At 33.2% G+C, this 21783-nt stretch overlaps 2 protein-coding genes and 1 long non-coding RNA gene across 3 annotated transcripts in view; all 3 read right to left on the bottom strand.

The window, feature by feature from the left end:
• Window positions 1–1924: 1924 nt before the first annotated feature.
• LOC124438009 lies at window positions 1925–2293 on the bottom strand. The gene is made up of 2 exons (XR_006945948.1): window positions 2226–2293; window positions 1925–2043 (listed from the first exon to the last, which is right to left on the bottom strand). It is a non-coding gene; the product is annotated as an uncharacterized LOC124438009 (long non-coding RNA).
• Window positions 2294–5094: 2801 nt separating this feature from the next.
• The window catches only part of LOC124439290 (serine/threonine-protein kinase/endoribonuclease IRE1-like), a 49639-nt gene continuing 32950 nt past the window's right edge, over window positions 5095–21783 (bottom strand). The window contains exons 15-16 of the mRNA XM_046989514.1: window positions 6235–6947; window positions 5095–5871 (exon numbers count right to left, since the gene is read on the bottom strand). Of these exons, the coding sequence (XP_046845470.1) occupies window positions 5251–5871; window positions 6235–6947 (1334 nt within the window). The 3' untranslated portion in view covers window positions 5095–5250. The remainder of the gene's footprint in view (window positions 5872–6234; window positions 6948–21783) is intronic.
• Window positions 16029–20819, bottom strand: LOC124439293 (serine/threonine-protein kinase/endoribonuclease IRE2-like). The gene is made up of 4 exons (XM_046989516.1): window positions 20762–20819; window positions 19055–19134; window positions 17797–18503; window positions 16029–17426 (listed from the first exon to the last, which is right to left on the bottom strand). The coding sequence occupies exons 2-4, from the start codon at window positions 19110–19112 to the stop codon at window positions 16815–16817; spliced, it is 1377 nt and encodes a 458-aa protein (XP_046845472.1). The 5' UTR covers window positions 19113–19134; window positions 20762–20819; the 3' UTR covers window positions 16029–16814.

Raw genomic sequence — 21783 nt, 5'->3', positions numbered from 1 at the left:
GCTAATATGCCTTCAACAATTTTTTGTCGATTGCAAATAACTTTTGTTTCATCGTTTGAACGAGGATAAACGTTTTACATAATGTAAATATTTCGATGTATTTGATACACATTGAAAAGTATTATGCGTTCAGATTCATTGTCACAATGATAACTATACTACTCAGTTCAATCAACAATAAATAATTGCTGTAAATTCTCGATCACAATGCACTAATGAGCAATCGAGATACCAAATATAACCAAAATATAAATACAGTTATTCTCAACGTATATTATCAACAAGTTTTGCAACGTTAATCAAAACATATGATAGCAAATTTTTAACGAGAAATTAGCTATAAAACCAAATTTTATACAGTAACAATCTTGGCAAAGATTGTTGGTTTAAAGTTACAACTTAAATATAGTATACACATTGTCAAATAAATGTGTCTAGAAAAAATTCGCCATCATAAATTACCATTTATCATTTGCTGAGAATCACGGTCTAAAAAGCTGGGGGTCTTTAACTCTAACCTTCTGAAGTATCCTAGTCTTTGATCTCGCTTTCTTTAGCCAGACTATCAGAGAAGTCATTTTTTTCATCCATGGAGTGGCAAAAGAAGTCAAAACCAAAAAATCTGCAATCATCAAAAATTATTTATAAGTGCAGTACGATAAATATCATTTGCGCTGGATTTGAATAAAATGAAAGTTAAAACAGAGCGAATTTTTACATAAAATGTCACAGTTACCACACGGTTTAAACAGTTCTAAAACAACAAACTGTACAATGTACATTTCAATAAAATTCTTGGATAATTATACTTTAGGTGTAATTTAGACCAAATATATGTGAAGACTCTCTTAAAACTCAAATGAAGTTTCATCTTTACAGCAACATACCCCTTTGATTTAAAACAATTTAAATGCGTTGCACTTAAACAATTAAAAAAATCATAATTGCACAATGTTAATTGTGATGCATGGTTCTTTAGTCAGATAGATATGAATGACATCACTGAACTGTGTATATATTTGCTATAATTGTGATTAGTCAAAATTCCACAAAACAGGGAATACTGTATGAAACATAAACCAGAGTTAAACTTATTCTCCCTCGCAAGTGATCATTGACATGCAAACGTCAAACTAGATGCACTGTATTAAATCAAATGCTGGTGAATCCAGACAATTTCTGTTTAATCGTCTAAAAATTTGCAGTGGTCAAACAATCGAAGACAAAGTAAATCTTTCATACAAATGATTAGAACAGTGTCAACTTCTGCCGACGTACATAGTTCATAACATTTTGTAATGAAGAAGAGTTAAGGTATAATACACGTTGTGTAAGTTTCTGAAATGATAAAAGTCAAGATCCCATACATCTATAATTTTACTTCTTGGCAGAAAAACGCAGCAAAAAACATTACAATTCAATGGAATTGTTTTAGTTTTAATAGTCTGCATCACTCAAATATTTTGTTCTATGATATGTAGAAAATCTTTTCTTATAATAACAAAATCTGACAATTTTGATAAGGAGAAGTAAATAACATCAACAAAGTCTTGACAGTTAAATTTAACGTGTGACGCAATATAATTTTTTCTTGTTATACGTACGTACTGAAAGAATTCACAAATTCCAGTTTATTATAAACGTGGCAGTCTTTTATCATGTGAAGAACACAATACAGCTAAGTCTGGAAAACTTACAGATAACTCCCCAGTCCGTAATGAGTATTCAGAAAACACTGACTTCAGTACCGTTCTCTTTCATATTAGAACCATCAATCGCTATACTTTGTTATACATGTCGTCATACAAAAATGTTATTTTGAAAATGCAAGAATTTCAAAAGAACACAGCATGAAACACATACTACATGTTCTTTAGGAAGAGAAGGGCAGTGATTGGATAATTCTTAAAATTTCTCAATGAAATGTCATATGTGTATGTATTTAAAAAAAGATTTCAGTAACATACACATTAAGCAACAGTGCTCTTCTTGTGTGTCATGTGTGAACCAGTAGCTTCATAAGGTCCATGTAGCCAAGAAACACTAAAAAAAAACAGCACAAAAGTAAAATCATTTTGTCATTTAATCTTATTGCCTATAGCACATCAGTGATTATAATCTGGGATGAATAGAAACTTGCTCAGGAATTGAGCCAGACTGAAAGCTTGGTTGTGCAGTGTAAATGTTTTCAAACTTAAAGCTAAAATTTCATTTCAGAGACATACACATTTAAGAACGTGATCTTCTTGTTTGAGCCAGCAACTCCATATTGTCCACATAGCCAAGTAACACTAAACAGCATAAAAATAAAATCTTAATTTCTATTTAGCTTTACTGTATAGAGCATGTCAGTGATTATAATATATAGTAAATAGAAATTGGCTTAGTGGCATAAAAGGATTGACAGTTTGATTGTGCAGTAAAAACAACAGATTTCTATAAACATAAACAATGCTAAACTGACCAAACTGGCAGGCTAGCTACACCAAACATGCTGTAACCTTCAATGGTAATAAGTAAACAAATACAAATCTATCTTGGTGACAGTTTTCAAAAGCACAAAGTAAAACTTGCTTGAAACAAAAGAAACACTTTAACTATTGTAAAGCTATCCACAATCCAAAATCCAACTCTACCATGATGTATGATTATAAACGTATACATCCCAAGTGCAGGAGTCACAATTGTACTGTGGTGATAGCTGGGAGAGTACATTGTTAATAACAGATTGTATATAACCATACATGTATTCTATATTCATACATCAGTTCATTTGTACACCTTTAAAAAATGCCATCAAATGTTACAAGCAACTTAGAAATGATCAACAATCATTCTTTCAAATGGGAATCTTACAGAAGACAAAAAGAGATGTACAAAAATTTACAGAAGAAGAAATTCAATCACTAACAAGGTTGGAAGTAGAAAAACGTTTTCGCTTCACCATTATTAATAATCATGAAATTGTTCACCATATGCAGATGATAAGATGGCGAAATTATTTTGATCTAGAACTAAGAATGCCTAAGGTATGCCTTTTGTTAGTGATAACACTTCTTTGCAAATTCAATCAAAACTGGCAATCAATCTTGTTCAAAGAGGCATGCAGTTGGTTCATAAGAAACATTCATACAACATTAATTAATCAGAACTCAATAAAGACACAAACCTTCATTTTCCTCAACAGCAACAAAAACGAGATCATGTATATACTGGTGAGATAATAACTAAATCCTGTTGCAATTACAGGAGGAGGAATGTCTTCAAGAGTATTGACCTGAAAGTAAAGCAAATATTAGATTTAAGCAAAAGGCATATTTCTTGTTAGACACACAAGTTTCAAGTCCTTAATAAGTAATCACCAAAATTTGTTGGCAATTTGCACACAAATCCACCAACCTCATCTTGAGTTTCAAGGAAATAATCACGAACAGAGCATCCTAACACTTCTTCAATTTTTTTCCCAACATACATCCTTGAAATACAAGAAAGAGATCCTATGACCAATGGTAACATCTGACATCTAAACCTTTTGTAAAATTTTGATGCCAATTGCTAACTTCACGATTTTCATTTCATTTTCATTTTGTATGTGTTTGGTGCATAGTTTGGTGTTAATATGAATCATGTCACGTAATTCATAATTATGCTCACCCCTGAATGGTTGATGTTGAACAAACTATAAATCATTGTTAAATCCGCTTATAATAAAACGTATAAAAAAGTAGGAATATAAAATGTGCGTATATTTATCTTACGAAGTGGCAAAAATATAAAAAATTATTACATATTTACATCCTGATTCAGGGTAGTGGTGTTTCATTTAAAAATAGTTAACGTTCCTATGTCTAAATCTAAACAAATCTAAACTTAAGTTAACTACTCCCGAGGCCACATAAACGTACACGTAATGGGAAAAGACTGACAAGAAAATATTCTGCAAGGCTTAATAAATTGCTGTCTGATCATTAGATGTTCATGATCATTAAAAACCTTGGAAACATGATCCAGAAGTGACAATTTAAAGGTTTTAGCCACCATTGTGTTCTGTATTCAGGATTATAAAAGCAGAAACAGAAATTTCTGAAATATCGGACAGTTTTTACATGTTGCAATACACAGGAAACTCAAAACTTCTTCTCAGTTGCTTATTGAAAGCTTAGGAGTAAAAAATGGCTAAAAACGGTTTTTCTTTCTCGTTTCTGCCTACGTCTAAACAGGAATATCAAAATTACAATGGAATGGCTTGTTTTGCACTTTGTCATACATGAATATAATTTTATATAAAAATTTCAAAAGATCACTTCAAGAAATAGATTTGTAAGAAAGTTGGTGTACTATTTAGGGTTTATTAGAAGGGAGAAATTTGATCCAGAATAATTTGCGTACTCAAGCCTTTGATCTTAAATCTAAAGCAAATGAGCAAAGAAATTAAAATTGTCAGTTGTTACATCATAAGCATGTAATACTAATTTTTCAGATATGTGGTCATATAAGAGAGTAGCTTATGATGTGACATCATGCTTTGTAACGTGTTTTAGCTGTTTCCTTACGGGAAGACATGTTCATTGATTGTAAACTTTATCTACGAAGCGGCATATCACCGGGGGTAAAACTCCTATTTCCACGTGCAAGCAATTTATTGGGGAAAATTTAGCGTTCTACATAAACATAATTTTCTCATGTTTTTCCTTAAAATAAACCGCTCGATTGTAGTCCACTACAAACAATGGTAGAAAAGAAATGTTTTGATTTTTTTAACCATGACAACGTGTGAAGCCCTTTTATTTGAAAAATCTTTCTCACAGTTGGTGTGAAGACGTCAATCTGCAATGTTTACAACTTTAGAAATAGAAAAGAGTTTAGAGAAGATAGTTGTAATATTTCTTCGTTATTTCCTCAATTACATTATCATCAAGTTCATGTTTTGCTTTGTTTCAATTCGTCATTTGACCTGAGAAAAAACACTCCTTTGGCTTGCCAATCTTATAAAATTGTTCTTGTAGTGGTCTTGTCCTTGGTCAATCATATCGGTGAAGACCAATGTTGATTTTAATTGTTATACTCCTTCATCCTTAAATCTAATTACCAAAATTATAACCATGCCAAAAGCTGCAGAGAGTTTATTACAAATGATGTTACATAATGCATTACTTAATGATGTAGAGTGTTTTTATTTTACATCTATAAAAACATTCCTCAAACATAAATTGCGGTATGTAAAATGTTTATATATTGATTGGTGTTATTTCAATTGAAAAAGGTTTTGAGTTCTGGTTTGTTTTTCCATTCATTATTTGATCTGACAGCCGCATGCACCAAAACAGGAAGATTTGGAAATGTTTCAAGAAAGTACTCCTTTGGATCGCCAATCTTTTCAAGTGGTTCAGGTTGTGGTGTTGGCCGTGGTTTATCGTACCAATGCAGGCCAACATTTCGAATAAATCTTAAGCAATCTGTCCATGAAGGCCCATACATAACAATCTTTCCACTCACCTTATCAGTACAAAAATAATTATAGGCCTCATGATGTATTCGACTTTTCCAATCGGAGGGTTCACTATTTAATTGTTGAACGACACTTGAATTGACATCATTTATTTTAATCGGTCGTTGGTTCCCAACTTTACATAACATTTCAAATTTTTCGTCATCCGACATAAGAAAAGGATGTTTCAATGCTTCGTTGGCTAATGGTCTGTCTTCTGGTTTTAGCTGTAGCATCCACGATAAAAGGTCTTTGAACGTGGCATCCTTGATTTCGTCCAATCCAACTGGGTTTCCTTTCAAAATGTTGTCTAGTCTATATTGTTCAATTCCAAAAGAATGTTTCCCCTTTGTTGCAACATAATAAGCCACCATTCCTGCATTCTATTTTCAATGAAAAATGCAGTTCATTTATTTGTTAGTTGCAAAAAACACAAGTTCAGTTCGAAAAAAATTAGAATAATGTTCTCTAATTAAAAATCGTAGCCATAAATTTTTTAGAGAAATCTAAATGAGAGACATACAATCGTAAAACCAATAAGGCAATAACAACAATCAATTGATTATCATACATATTCATATTTTTTTATTTTATACAGTGCAATTTGTATTTCGCCACTATATGACTGTACAATGGAGGTAAACAAAAATTTTATTTAAAATCATCATCACTACCAAATACAACATTCAAATGCAAACACAACATTGAGCTGTAGTTGGACCTCTAGTTCTACTTCAAGAACTTACCATAATGTCAGACTGTTTTTTGTAACGAACTTTATCAATTGATTCATCTGATGCGTCATATGACTCTGGAGCTATCCAATTTTTAGCTCCTCTTTGTATGCTCCGATGTGTCGAAGTTTCATCAGATAACATATGACTTATACCAAAGTCAGCGATTAAAAAATTTCCTTGTACATCTCGAAGAACGTTCGAGGGTCTTAAGTCCCGATGAAGAATAGGATGCTCACCGCTGTGAAGGTGAACTAGACCATTTAAAATCTGCTTGAGAATTGTAGGAACGACTTTTTGAAGATCTTGCAAAGAAGATGATTTCACATAACTCTCTAACGATTCTTCACACAAATCTAATATCATGTACAAATACTCTTCGTCAAGGCTCTCTTTTAAATCCCAAAAATTCACAACATGATTTGAACGCTTTGCATTCAACTCATTCAAAATTTCTTTTTCTCGATTTGCAAAGTCTATGCCGCTATCTTTGAGTATTCGCTTTACTGCTTTTCCATAACCATTATTTCCCAGGGCGAGGTAAACACGGGTTCCATCACTTCCCTTGCCAAGCGAAAACTCCTCCTTGAAGATTACACGCAATTCACTGAGCAATGTAACTTTTTCTGGATGTTTGCGTCCATATTCTTCCATCTTTTTAAACTTTTCCTGATGCATTATTGATTTATCAAAACATTTCCATGGTTGACGCAACAATTCTTCAATTAAAAAGTAAAGTAGATTATTTAGAAAGGAATAAATCAATGTATCAAGAAGCAATTTAGTTATCTAATTATACGCACATCAAGAAAATGTGGCTATTAGACAAGATTTGAAATACCTACACCGCTTTACCCGTTAAGGTGAACTGACTTTTATATTTAGCTACTAAATAATAACATAAAAACATAACAACATGTTTGCCTTTGTTTCAGTTTTTTGTATTAGCAGCGTGTTTCCCTGCTCCCAAACACACGAATGAGAGTTCAAAGGACGTTGAGGGACGTTTAGAATGAATGTTCCTCATAAAAGTAATCAACACCTTGTTTCCACACTTAATTTACTCTCGTTAACTTTAGAAATTGCGTCAGCTCGCTTTCTGATTTTTCCACTGCTAAATAATTTTCAATTCTTGTGAATGGAAAAGTTGATGTCAGGATCTTTTCACTTTAAATGCGAAAACATTGAGATTGAAAAATCAATGATGAAAGCATCTGTCGAGTTGAAAAGAGTTCGGAGAATTAAAGAATCTAATGTTCTTAAGGTTACCTTTTGAGTTTTTGACTAGACTCTCTGAGAAGTTGTGGCTTGGATCCATTTGAATGGCAAAATGGTTAGAACTAAAAAAAACGTACAAACAAAAATTTACCAATCAAAGATGGTACGATAATTGTATGCGATGTTTTAAAAGCTACATCATGAAACAGTCATTATATTGACCACGTGTTTAATGTATACATGGCTCATTAAAATATACAATTTGAAATAGTATACATCGCTTCTGTCTTTGATGCAAAAAGCTTTATAGGAATGTTCAGTCTTTAATTCAGAAAGAAATAATCTCATTAATGAAAAGTGCCATAAATAAATTCATGAAAAAGACTTGCGGTAGTTCTATTAAATTATTGGTTGAACTGCGTGTGTGGAAGTCAGTGAAATGAACTTCTATAAAGATGTGTGTGGAATGCATATACAAGAATTTTGTACTGTACGATGTAGTCAGCGCTGCACATGATCAAACGTGGTAGCTAAGAAATACAAAAGGTATACTTTTGAACATGTTTTGAACATGTCAAAATGAAAACATCTTATATTAAAACAGTATAAAATAATTTTTGACCAATAACGAAGCATCATAAAAATAATTATATTTAGTGTATCTTAATCTTTTAGGCTTTGACAATTTTATTTTTTTGTTTTTGCTTTCATTTTATTAAAAGCCTGTTTCGAATTTCATTTTATAAAAACAAGATAAATTTCCAAAAAAATTTTTTATCAAAGCGCTTGGAGATTTAATCATCATAATGATTTTTAATGTCATCATTATGACAGAAAGGAAAGCAACTTGTTTTTGCTTGGATAATAAAATAATAATTTCTAAAAAATGAAATTTAAGATGTTAGATACAGGTATTAGCAATAACGATTAAATTTCAGCAAATTGAAAACAAGCTAAGCTTTTGAAAACTGCATTGCAATCTACGTTTCTATATTTAATAACACTTGAGATAATTGATTACGACATATGTATTATTCATATCGTATTCATATTGCAAACAAATTCGAGCGTGGGAGTACACGTCATTTTAATATTCTCATCATTCTTCAATTTTCCGTTTTGTGTTTGCTTAGCATGGTGAATTTAATGAACCGGTAACTTTAAATATTTTCACTTTTCAAATATAAGTTATACGAAATTTTTATCGGCAATCTTTCAGTAAGATTTATTTCAGTTATGATGTACTTAACATTCACAGTTTTTTCCCTCTGAAACGTTAAACAGACGAAAAAATGCAAATGATAAACTTGAATATCGTATTTATTGAAATACTGCATAGTAATCATGTAATTTCAGTTTTATAGAGTTTTCTAGCGATTATCAGTTTCCAACCAAATCATCATGAAGTACCAACGGAAATTTGTCAAGATCTAAATGATAAGCTGATGAAAATAGTTTAAACAACGCCAACAGCAATCTTCCTATGAATTTTATTTTTTATTGAAAAATTTGCTTGCGTGTCCATTCCCGCCTACGTAGTTCAAGTCTCTTAACTCATGACTCATGAACAAAATAAATATTTAATATACACGCTAACAAAGTTGCCCAAATAATAAGAGCTTTAAAATGGTCTTGTTGTAACGCTATTTTATAAGAATAACGATATATTAGTGAGTAACAATCGAACACCCCAGCCCAATGATATGGAATTGTTTTAGTACTTGCTGTCTGATTAATTTTTTCTAAATTTTTCGCTATTTGTAAAATCTATACCTTTAAAAATATAATCTTAGACAAGGAGAAATAAATAGAGACTAAAACTACATATAAATTCAAACTTGTGGCATTTAAGTCAAACGTTTGACGCAATGGAATTTGAGCATTGTCATTACATATACAGAAAGAATTCGCAAATTTTTATGGCAAAGCGTACCAGTGTTAAATCATAAAGAGAATACAATACAAATAAAACTTACAATAATTTCAGTGCTTGTTCCACTACTTAAAGTTTTTGCTTCGTCTGATGAGAAGCAACTATCAAAATAATACGTATGACTTGTTTTGCATCGCGTATGTAAATAATCTTTTAACAATGGAAGCATTTCCAAAGATCACAGCTGGAAAAAACTATACTTTCCCTTAGGGAGGGGGTGGGTGGAGAGAAAATAAAATTTGTGAATATTGAATTTGGAAATCTTTTATTTAAATTTTATATGCGCATGCAATTGAGCATGTTTTCTATTGTAAAGATAAAATTTGTTTTTACAGATTATAAAATTAATGTATATGAATATGCCCCCCCCCCAAGTATTCTTCTGGCTACGTGCATGATTCTGTGCCAATAAATAATATACAAGTCTTACCGTCCATAACACGAGTAGTGCATGTACATGAAAAGACATATAAGTTACTAACAGAATTTACTCAAAAGAGTGTCAATAAAGTGTAAATAAGAAAATTAGTGAATTATTGTAGGCGGGTTGTAAAGAAAATATAAAGTCAAATTGGGTCTACAGCAGCTTGCTATTGGCATTTGCTCCGTACGTTACAGTTACTACCAGTTTTTGTTCATGCAGAGAATGTGAAAATGGAGTAGCCATTGTGGCATGTGGGTGATTAATAATTGTCTCTGACCAGCGTTCTTGAAATGAAAATGGCTGTTTACTTGCATGTTTTATTGTGCGTGTTAAATTAACTAAATTCAAATTCTAATTATAGTCCAGTTGCCAAATGCCACTTTAAGACAGAACGTTGCTGTGAAGGACCCCAAGCAGGTTTTTGCACTTTTTGTATCTTTACAAAATATAAAATTCATAATTTTAAGAGTGTCAACTTGGCACTCTTGGTGAAAATCTAATTTACGAGCTCATATATTGGCTGACACATTCTATTTCTAGATTTCAGCCATCCAAACTGTCTCACCTCTACTTTTAGCACATGTTTAAATAAATTATGAAAATAATACTTACTGATACAGGCATGCTATGTTGTAGAAATGTAGATACAAAATGAGTTACAAAGATTTTATAAACAAAGAGGTTAGGAATCTAAAATTTTATTATTTGGCTGTTATTGAACATTTCCACTGACTGAATAAAAATGCTGCGAACGAGAGATTGTCGGGTTTTGTGGTGATTTTGACAAAGGCCATATGAACATTTTCTAAATTACTGTAATTTAACCCGATAACAAAACATATTTTAATATTGCATAAATGTACTCTTTCAGTCATACCTGTTTTATGACTTCTTTTGCATTTATTTCCTGATCTTTCACCGTATTTTAAAAATAAGGTCATTGTTTTTGACATAGAACAGTCATATCCAGATTTTTAAGTACAATGATATCTTATGACTCATATATGATGTAAAGACACACGAATCGTAATGGAACATTTATGGAATATTTTGATTCTTTCCAAGACGCACAGCTTCATCTATCTTGACAAATTCTGGAGCATTTTGCCAGTTACGATATTAAATAAACTCTTACAATGGCCTTCTGGATTTAGTGGATCAACACATAATTGCAGCTTTTCCCTCAATTTCTGTCGATTTTTTGCATCCGAAAATATACGTGCTGGCATTTCTTCGTTATGGGTAGCTACATCGTTTGATGATGCCTCTTCATCTTTCATTGCAGAAGCACATTTAATCAGATGGCTGCAATATGAAGACTGAATGCCCAACGAGATATTGCTGAAGAGTTTAAAGTTTTACCAATTTAGCCGCCTGGCCCATTACAATAACCCATAAACAATGTTTCGATAAACATATCCGACCAAACTCATTCCATAAACCAGGCTTATGGCGTATTACATGCTTCCCTTTCATAAATCTATCTCTAAGTTCTGCCGGGAGACGCTCCATTGAGCGCAAGTTATATAAACCATATCTTGCGTAGTTGAAATGCCCACCCGCAAAAAATTGGGCATCATAGCCTCTACTGCTCCAAGATGTAAAGGCCAGTCACCCTCTTTCTCTGCCCGAACAAACATCATCATGATGAACACTGGTTTAATGAAACTTTCTACCAAAATTTTGGTTGTCCTACTTTTCTCAGCCTTTTCTTCCATTACCAATGTCAAGTGCTCAAAGCACTAGATATCTTTAATAACATTTCGTAAAATTTCCTTAGCAAGCATTCGCAGAGTCCGGACATTCTGAGGAAATCGTTTACCAGAACGCTTACGGTCAACACCTGCAAAAGCCGCTTGAAGAATCTCTTTAAAACCCATATCAGACATAAGTGATCCAGAGCATCCAACAAAACCCACGAACATATGCATTCCTCAATGTCTCGGATGAATTTCTTGAACATATGCGGATACGCCAAAAGGATGTTTACCATTACTCGATATAGTTGTTGATCAGAAGTAAAGCTGTGTAATCCTGGCCAGTTTTTGGGTCTGAGGTAAGGGAATGCCATCGACTATGGTGACGGGGATCCTTTCGCATAAAACATTTTTCACCGCAAAAAACACAGTCTTCCTGGAAAGAAAACGTTGTTCTTGAATTTGATTGTCGTGTACGTTTTACAACAAACGAGCAAGTTGTAGCATCAGTTTTTTCTTGAATCACGCTTTGAACTTTAAATGACGCTTTATATAGGTCAGTGACAGTGGCGTGCGGTCATGCAAGCGTAGGCAAGCGCCGCTTGCCTAAGCATTTTACCGAACAAAAATTTTTTGGATCAATCTCTGAGCAAAATCAGTTTAAATTTTTCTTTTCTAAACAATGTCAATGTAATCTTTTGTCTAAATTGTCTTTACAGTTGAAATGCTTGCTATTTATAAGCGATTTACTGTCGTGGTTTTCGGTTTCACTTTGCTACACTTGTAAGATGAGTCAAGTGGATTAAATACACCTTAAAAATTTCTTATTTATTAACCAAGGCAAGCGCGCTTGCCTTCGGAGCTCAATTTGAACATTTGCGCATGCGTTAATCTAGATTTGGAGGCTTCTTATTCGAGGAATATCGAGAAAGGCAAGCGGCGCTTCTAAGGGCGCCGCTTGATAGCGATTGGTCAACAGTCTTGTACGCTCGCAATTTTAAACACATATCAGCGCACGAATAATATTCGTATATTCAACACATTGGACATCCGAATTATTCACGCCGTTAATGTTATCGTTTATTAAAAGATGACTGAGAGCGAAAGGTAATGTTCTGATTTCTAATTCAAAGTAGTAGGTGCTTTACTGGTTATTTTATTATTTTCTGCGCACAATGTGCGTAAACAAGCAGGGCCGCAGTCTGCAGAGATATCGAAATGCACGCAAACGTGTGTTGTGGTAAAGTATGACTAGCATTATGACCAAAACACTATGCTCTTGTCAGTCTTGTGTCGTTGAATTCGTAAATTAATGACTAAAAATAAAAGGTACAAGATACTAAATAATAAACACGACTCTCCGATATTCTGAAACGTACGAGTCAGTGCCAGACACATTTTGAAGAACGGGAGAACACGTTGCCATGATGTCATTATACCAAAATAGAAACATTAAACAACGCCATGGCCTCAGTTTGTAACACACCGTGCCAATTTTGTGTGCGAAACTGGCTGTTCTTAATTGTTATAATCACGACTGCTACAATACATTTCGCGCCTATTGTCTTGCAATTTATGTTTGTAGAAGATATTATCTGTAGCATGTAATACAAGATTATGATATTGACAAGAGCTTCCTTTTGCGTAGTAGTTTTGATATTTGTATCCGGTAGATATCATGTAACTGATGTAAGGTATAAATAAGATTGATGTTCCTATAAAATATATAGCATAGGAATTTTCATCCTTTTATGTTCTACTTCTACATTCGGTATTTTTACGTACACCACGACCCCAGCGCTTGCCTATTAAATTCGGTCACCGCACGCCACTGGTCAGTGATGTATACGATGATACACAAGACTTGCAACATTGTATTTGAATGTCAGGATTCCCTTCAAGGATTCTCTTTTTCTAACCATTCATGAATGGAATCTCCTCTAGTTTTTCCTGTGTCAATGATTTTTTTCACTTTTTCTTTACCTGCCTTTATTAACACTTTGCTTGTGCCTTCACATTAAAAAAAAACATTCATCTATCTTCGAAAAGTTCCAAAGGGACTTCCAAATTTTAAATAACAGCACAAAATTTCCACATTAAATTATTTAATAATGTAGAAATAATTGTTGAATAATCCTCAAAACTTTTCCGTAGTTCTTGCAATAAACATGATTGCTTTACTAATGGTTTGAACTACTTCATGTAACGTTTGTAAATTTATTTTGTGACTTAAGCATAAGCCGTATGCAAAAATAACTATTTCTTGAAGTTTATGCCCAAATACAGATCATTTACCACAAAATAAATCTTCTATTGTTGCTGTATCCTGTGGCGTAACATTTCAAACAAAAAGCATTGTTTGCTTTTCAATATGGCGTCCATTTTTAATAGAAGTACGCAGCCAAAAGCTCCATATTTCATTTCCCTAAAGGTGCTGAATTGGCACCCTGAAAATTACAAATCGCCGTGTTACATAAATACAAAAACTCTAAAAATCTGTTTGGGGTCCTCCAAAACAAAGTTTAGCCTTTGGCAATTAGTTAAAAAGTAATTAGAAATTAACAGGAATCTAATCCAATAGACACCAGAAATATAAAACATAAAAATCATGTCTAGCCGACATCAATTGACTAAATATGGTTAAAAACTCAGCCCTACGTTAAAACGATTACATGGTGGTAATTTTCGTTCCAGTGCTGAGTTCGACACATGGTGATATTAGAACGTTAAGGGGCTGTTTACATGATCCCAGTTAACCGGGTTTCAGTGAGGCGTGAAATGATTTCGAGTTGAAAGGGCCAAAACTTCAAGGGTAAATGTTTGTTAAACGCCGCAATTCATTCCTGTTGTAATTCTCAAATTAGGCCAAATTGACTGTTTTCATTTTAAATGTTTTGCGTAGTTATTAAATCAGAATATTGTGAAATTGCTTGAGAAGATTTATCTGATGACAAGTATTGAATCGTTTCCATTTGCCAAAATCATTTAACGCTTGGCTGAATCGCGGCTAGCCGGGCTCCTGTTATCAGCCCCTAATTGGTGCTCCAATTTTAGCCCGATTAGCTAAACAGGGTTGAAATTTCAGCACCGGGCTTGAACTCAGCACAGGGTTAAAAATGCTCCATGGCTGCGCAATTGGCTTCTGTATATTTAATTAGTTTGCTGGCTGCCGTTGACCATTTCATCATTCCTATTGGTCAGAAATTGCAGTTGACTGGCTGCCACTAAGGTAATCACATCTGTAATAAGATATGCGTGACACAAAAAATTTCAATAGAGTGGCTTCTACTGTATATTCACTATACTGTGGCTGAGCTAAGCTTTACTCGTGAAAGTTGGTGTAAGCAGGTTCCTCCAGTGTTCGGCGGCATTTTTGAGCGCTTTCCGGCAAGCGTGTCATATTTTTCAGATATTTATCATGTTGAATAATGTTGGTCACGAATGAATGTTTCCTTCAAGTGAGCGCGCATCAAAAGCTATCGCCTCAGCAAATGTAACTTTACGCATGCGCAAAGTAACTCATTTTATACTTTAGACGAAGATGGCGTCACAAAACGTGATAGCTGATATAATGTTAGAAGACCAAATTCATTCATCGAAAGCGGTTTAATCCAATCTACGATACTTCCGAAACTGCTCAGCATCTTTAGCATCTAGCTCACGGACAATATTTGTAGCTCCCTGTGTAGGCCGTCCAGAAATCCCACGCTTTGTTCATGTAGTTCATTTAGCTGCTATCAAACGCCTTCGCCAAACGCAAAAATGGCAAAAGCAACATTTCTTTGTCTTCTACACCTTTTGACGAATCAAACATACCATAAGCAGCAGCCGTTTTGCTTGAATAGCAAATATTACCGTAGACAGAGCATGCGTAAAGCTTACATTTGCTGAAGCGATAGCTTTTCATGCGCGCGCACTTGGAAGAAACATTCATTCCTGACCGAAATTATTCAACATGTTGAATATCTGGTAATTATGACACGGGTGCCGTAAAGCGCTCAAGCTTTCATTCGATTTGCATTTTATCTAACACAGACATTTGTTTTAATCGATCGTTGTTTTCCAACTTTATACATAACATTCTTCGTCTGCAGATGGCTTGTCTTCTGGTTTTAGTGCGGCATCTTTGATTTCATCCAAGTCCACTCCGAGTAGCAAGAAATGTCGGTCAACTTCGTAGAAATGCCCGGCTGGACTTCTACAGTAGAAAAACACAGGACTGCAGTTTATGCGTTTATTTTTCCGATATCTTAAATATCTCTCGAGATAATTTGATGCGAACGGTAATGAACTGTAACACGAGTAAGACTGAGAATGACCATAACAGGCTTGCAAACAAAAAATCTTCCGATTGTAGAATGGAATATGGCAAATCTATGGTTGTTTTCCGTTTACAAAGAAAGCAGAGAATTATCAATAAAGCATTCGACATGATGTTGAAATGTGGCAGGTGTACAAACAGCTTGGATATATTCAATAATCAAAAGCAAAAGGGAAAAGGATGATTTGTCAAAAATTTCTCAAATCTTTGGAGTGAAGTGAAACATCATCTGTATTTCATTGAATAAATTTGACAAATTTCATTGCATAAAGTGTTACTTAAATAATTGAATTCGACTATTTGCCAATATCAACTAGCTTTCATACTGAAAACATTTACGAAAAAATAAAAACCGTTCAGGTACAAAACGATGTTTTCCATTTGTTTCAACATAAAAAGCTACTATTCGTGCATTCCAAAATCAATAAAAAACATGATAACAGTTACAAGGTTAGTGGCGGTGGATACTGAAACGTCAAAAATTGACTTTATTTGTTATTTGCAAAATTCAACTACATTTAAATGTCCACAACAAACACTTATCATAACATCAGACTGTTTCTTGTAGCAAGATACATTGATGATTGGATGCTGGATAGATCATATGACTGGAGTTACCCAATTTTTAACTCCTCGCTGTATTCTGCGATGAGGTAAATCTCCAACGCTCAAAAACCTAAATATTTTTGAGTCGCAGCCACATACAATTTTAATTCATTTAACAACATGAATGTCATGTATTGCAAGGGACACCTTGCCACTACATGACTGTACATTCGAATTAGTAATATTTTCAGTCCCATTATAAATATTTTAAGTAATCATATCCATTTGCGGAGATTAAAATTTTTCACAGTATATATTACATAATTAATTATAAGACTTCAGTATCGAGTGAGAAAGTGTTTAAATAAAAAGTCATTAAATTTAAAAGCGAGACAATAAAACTTATGAGTAGATAGTGTAAACAAATCCTGAACAATTGCACGACGTTCTTAATTATTCTTGTGAACAGATTTCGTTTTCCAGTGACCTAATGACTTTGTGCACCAGAAGAGGAAGTTCAGGAAAACGTTGCAGGAAATACTTTTTATAATTGCCTTGCTTTACATATTGTGATAGATGCGGACGAGGCTTATTTTGCCAATGTTGGTCAACGTTTCGTATAAATCTTAAGCATCCTGCCCATGTAGACTCGTACTTTAGAGTTCTTATACTGTCGTTTACTTCAAAGTTGATCAAATCTTTGACGACTTCATCATCGATACGCTTCATCCATTCTGTGGAGCCATGCAACTGCTTATGAACATCTGAAGTGGGAGAATTTTGACTTTGTGAATGTTTCACCTCCAGTTGGTTCCCCATATCACACAGCATGCTAAATTTCTCTTCATCTGATTGTAGATAAGGGTGTTTTAACGCCTTTTTGGCCGATGGTCTGTCTTCCGGTTTTAGCTGTAGCATCCACGATAAAAGGTCTTTGAACGTGGCATCCTTGATTTCGTTCAAGCCAACTGGGTTTCCTTTCAAAATGTTGTCCAGTCTATGCCGTTCAATTCCAAAAGGATGTTTCCCCTTTGTTGCAACATAATAAGCCACCATTCCGGCATTCTATTTTCAATAAAAAATGGAGTTAATCTATTTGTTAGTTGCAAAAAATACAAGATCAGTTCGAAAAAAATCAGAATAATGTTGTCCAATTAAGAATCGTAGCCATAAATTTTTTGAGCAATCTAAATGAGAGACATACAATCGTAAAACCAATAAGGCAATATTAACAATTCATTATCATACATATACATGTTTTTATATTTTATACAGTACAACTTGTATTTCGCCACTATATGACTGTACAATGAAGGTAAACAAAAATTTTATTTAAAAGTTATAATGATATCAGTGGCAGTGATAATATCCCACCAAATAAAACATTCAAATGTTGTCTTTGGTAGGGACCTCTATTTCTACTTCAAGAACTTACCATAATGTCAGACTCTTTTTTGTAACGAACTTTATCAATTGATTCATCTGATGCGTCATATGACTCTGGAGCTATCCAACCTTTAGCTCCTCTTTGTATGCTTTGATGTGTCGAAGTTTCATTTAATAATTTTCGACTTATACCAAAGTCAGCGATTAAAAAATTTCCATCCACATCTCGAAGAACGTTTGATGGTCTTAAATCCCGATGAAGAATAGGACACGGACCACTGTGAAGGTTAACTAGACCATTTAAGATTTGAATAAGAACTTTAGGAACGACTTTTTGAAGATCTTGCAAAGAAGAAGATTTCACATAACTCTCTAACGATTCTTCACACAAATCTAATATCAAATACAAATAATCTGTGCCTGGTTCTTCTTCAAGATACCAATAATTCACAACATAATTTGAGCGCTTGGCATTCAACTCATTCAAAATATCTTTTTCTCGTTTGGCTAACTCCACACAGTTATCTCGAAGCAATCGTTTTACTGCTTTTCCGTAACCATCTTTTCCGAGCCCAAGGTAAACACGAGTTCCATCACTTCCTTTACCAAGCAAAAACTCTTCAGAACAAATAACCTTTACACCATTTACAAGTTTAACTTTTCTTGGATTTTCCTGCCCATATTCCTCCATCATTTTGAACTTTTGGTGATGCATTATTGATTTATCATAACATTTCCACGGTTGAGACAGCAATTCTTCAATTAAAAAGTAAAGTAGACTATTTAGAAAGGAATAAATCAATGTATCAAGAAGAAATTTAATTTTCTAATTATATGCACATCAAAAAAATGTGACTATTAGACAAGATTTGAAATACCTACACCTCTTTAGCAGTTAAGGTGAACTGACTTTTATATTTAGCTGCTAAATAATAACATAACAACATGTTTGCCTTTGCTTCAGTATATTTGTATTAACATCGTATTTCCCTGCTCCCAAACACACGGATGAGGGATATTTAGTTCAAAGGACGTTGAGGGATGTTTAGACTGAATGCTCCTCTTAAAAGTTATTAACACCTTGTTTCCACACTTAATTTACTCTCGTTAACTTTAGAAATTGTGTCAGCTTGCTTTTTGATTTTTCCACTGCTAAATAATTTTCAATTCTTGTGAATGGAAAAGTTGATGTCAGGACCTTTCCACTTTAAAGGCGAAAACATTGAGATTGAAAAATCAATGATGAAAGCATCTGTCGAGTTAAAAAGAGTTCGGAGAATTAATGAACCTAATGTTTTTAAGGTTACCTTCTGAAAAGCTTGAGTTTCTGACCAGACTTTCTGAGGAGTTGTAGCTTGGATCCATTTGAATGACAAAATGGTTAGAACTAAAAAATCCGTACCAATAAAAATGACTAATCAAAGACGGTATGATAATTGTATGGGATGTTTTAAAAGGTACATTATGCATGTAGATGTATACATGGCTAATTAAAATATACAATTTGAAATAATATACATCACTTCTGTCTTTGATGCAAATAGCTTTATAGAAATGTTCAGTCTTTAATTCAGGAAGAAATAATCTCATTAATGAAAAGTGCCATACATAAATTCAAGAAAAAAACTTGCGGTAGTTCTATTAAATTATTGGTTGAACTGCGTGTGTGTAAGTCAGTGAAATGAACTTCTATAAAGATGTGTGTGGAATGCATATACAAGAATTTTGTACTGTACGATGTAGTCAGCATTGACCAATAACGAAGCATCATAAAAATAATTAAGTTTAGTGTATCTTAATCATTTTGGCTTTGACAATTTTATTTTTTTGCTTTTTATCAAAGCGCTTGGACATTTAATCATCATTATGACAGAAAGAAAAGCAACTTGTTTTTACTTTGATAGGAAAACAATAATTTCTAAAAAATAAAATTTAAGATGTTAGATACAGGTATTAGCAACAACGATTAAATTTCAGCAAATTAAAAACAAGCTAAGCTCTTGAAAACTGCATTGCAATCTACTTATCTATATTTAATAACACTTGAGATAGTTGATTACGACATATGTATGATTCATATCGTATTCATATTGCAAATAAATTCGAGTGTGAGAGAACAAGTCATTTTAATATTCTCATCATTCTTCAATTTTCCGTTTTGTGTTTGCTTAGCATGGTGCATTTAATGAACCGGTAACTTTGAATATTTTCACTTTACAAAGATAAGTTATACGAAATTTTTATCGGCAATCTTTCAGTAATATTTATTTCAGTTATGATGTACTTAAGATTTACAGTTTTTTCCCTCTGAAACGTTAAACAGACGAAAAAATGCAAACGATAAACTTGAATATCGTATTTATTGAAATGCTGCATAGTAATCCATGTAATTTCAATTTTATAGAGTTTTCAAGCGATTACCAGTTTTCAACCAAATCATCATGAAGTACCAATGGAAATTTGTCAAGATCTAAATGATAAGCTCATGAAAATAATTTAAACAACGCCAACAGCAATCTTCCTATGAATTTTATTTTTATTGAAAATTTGCTTGCGTGTCCATTCCCGCCTACGTAGTTCAAGTCTCTTGACTCATGACTCATGAACAAAATAAATATTTAATATACACGCTAACAAAGTTGCTCAAATAATAAGAGCTTTAAAATGGTCTTGTTGTAACGCTATTTTATAAGAATAACGATATATTAGTGAGTAACAATCGAACACCCCAGCCCAATGGTATGGAATTGTTTTAGTACTTGCTGTCTGATTAATTTTTTTCTAAATTTTTCGCTATTTGTAAAAATCTATACCTTTAAAAATATAATCTTAGACAAGGAGAAATAAATAGAGACTAAAACTACATATAAATTCAAACTTGTGGCATTTAAGTCAAACGTTTGACGCAATGGAATTTGAACATTGTCATTACATATACAGAAAGAATTCGCAAATTTTATGGCAAAGCGTACCAGTGTTAAATCATAAAGAGAATACGATAAAATAAAACTTACAATAATTTCAGTGCTTGTTCCACTACTTAAAGTTTTGCTTCGTCTGATGAGAAGCAACTATCAAAATAATACGTATGACTTGTTTTGCATCGCGTATGTAAATAATCTTTTAACAATGGAAGCATTTCCAAAGATCACAGCTGGAAAAAACTATACTTTCCCTTAGGGAGGGGGTGGGTGGAGAGAAAATAAAATTTGTGAATAATGAATTTGAAAATCTTTTATTTAAATTTTATATGCGCATGCAATTGAGCATGTTTTCTATCGTAAAAATAAAATTTGTTTTTACAGATTATAAAATTAATGTATATGAATATCCCCCCAATTATTGTTCTGGCTACGTGCACGATCCTGTGCCAATAAATAATATACAAGTCTTACCAATCGCAACACGAATAGTGCATGAGTGTAAATAAGAAAATTAGTGAATTATTGTAGGCTGGTTGTAAAGAAAATATAAAGTCAAATTGGGTCTACAGCAGCTTGCTAGTGGCATTTGCTCCGTATGTTACAGTTACTACCAGTTTTTGTTCATGCAGAGAATATGAAAATGGAGTAGCCATTGTGGCATGTGGGTGATTAATCTGACCAGCGTTCTTGAAATGAAAATGGCTGTTTACTTGCATGTTTTATTGTGCGTGTTAAATTAACTAAATTCAAATTCTAATTATAGTCCAGTTGCCAAATGCCACTTTAAGACAGAACGTTGCTGTGAAGGACCCCAAGCAGGTTTTTGCACTTTTTGTATCTTTACAAAATATAAAATTCATAATTTTAAGAGTGTCAACTTGGCACTCTTGGTGAAAATCTAATTTACGAGCTCATATATTGGCTGACACATTCTATTTCTAGATTTCAGCCATCCAAACTGTCTCACCTCTACTTTTTAGCACATGTTTAAATAAATTATGAAAATAATACTTACTGATACAGGCATGCTATGTTGTAGAAATGTAGATACAAAATGAGTTACAAAGATTTTATAAACAAAGAGGTTAGGAATCTAAAATTTTATTATTTGG

Source organism: Xenia sp. Carnegie-2017, unplaced genomic scaffold (genome assembly GCF_021976095.1).
Source record: "Xenia sp. Carnegie-2017 unplaced genomic scaffold, XeniaSp_v1 HiC_scaffold_19, whole genome shotgun sequence".
Lineage (NCBI taxonomy): Eukaryota > Metazoa > Cnidaria > Anthozoa > Malacalcyonacea > Xeniidae > Xenia > Xenia sp. Carnegie-2017.
The sequence above is the reverse complement of the archived record's forward strand: the minus strand, read 5'-3'. Positions and strand labels throughout refer to the sequence as shown.

Coding starts and splice junctions, on each gene's coding strand:
- LOC124439293 (XM_046989516.1), bottom strand. CDS start 19,112: ATGGATCCAAGCTACAACTCCTCAGAAAGTCTGGTCAGAAACTCAAGC. Junction 18,504..19,054: donor AAACTCAAGCTTTTCAGAAG/GTAACCTTAAAA, acceptor TTTTAATTGAAG/AATTGCTGTCTCAACCGTGG. Junction 17,427..17,796: donor AAAAAGAGTCTGACATTATG/GTAAGTTCTTGA, acceptor TATTGAAAATAG/AATGCCGGAATGGTGGCTTA.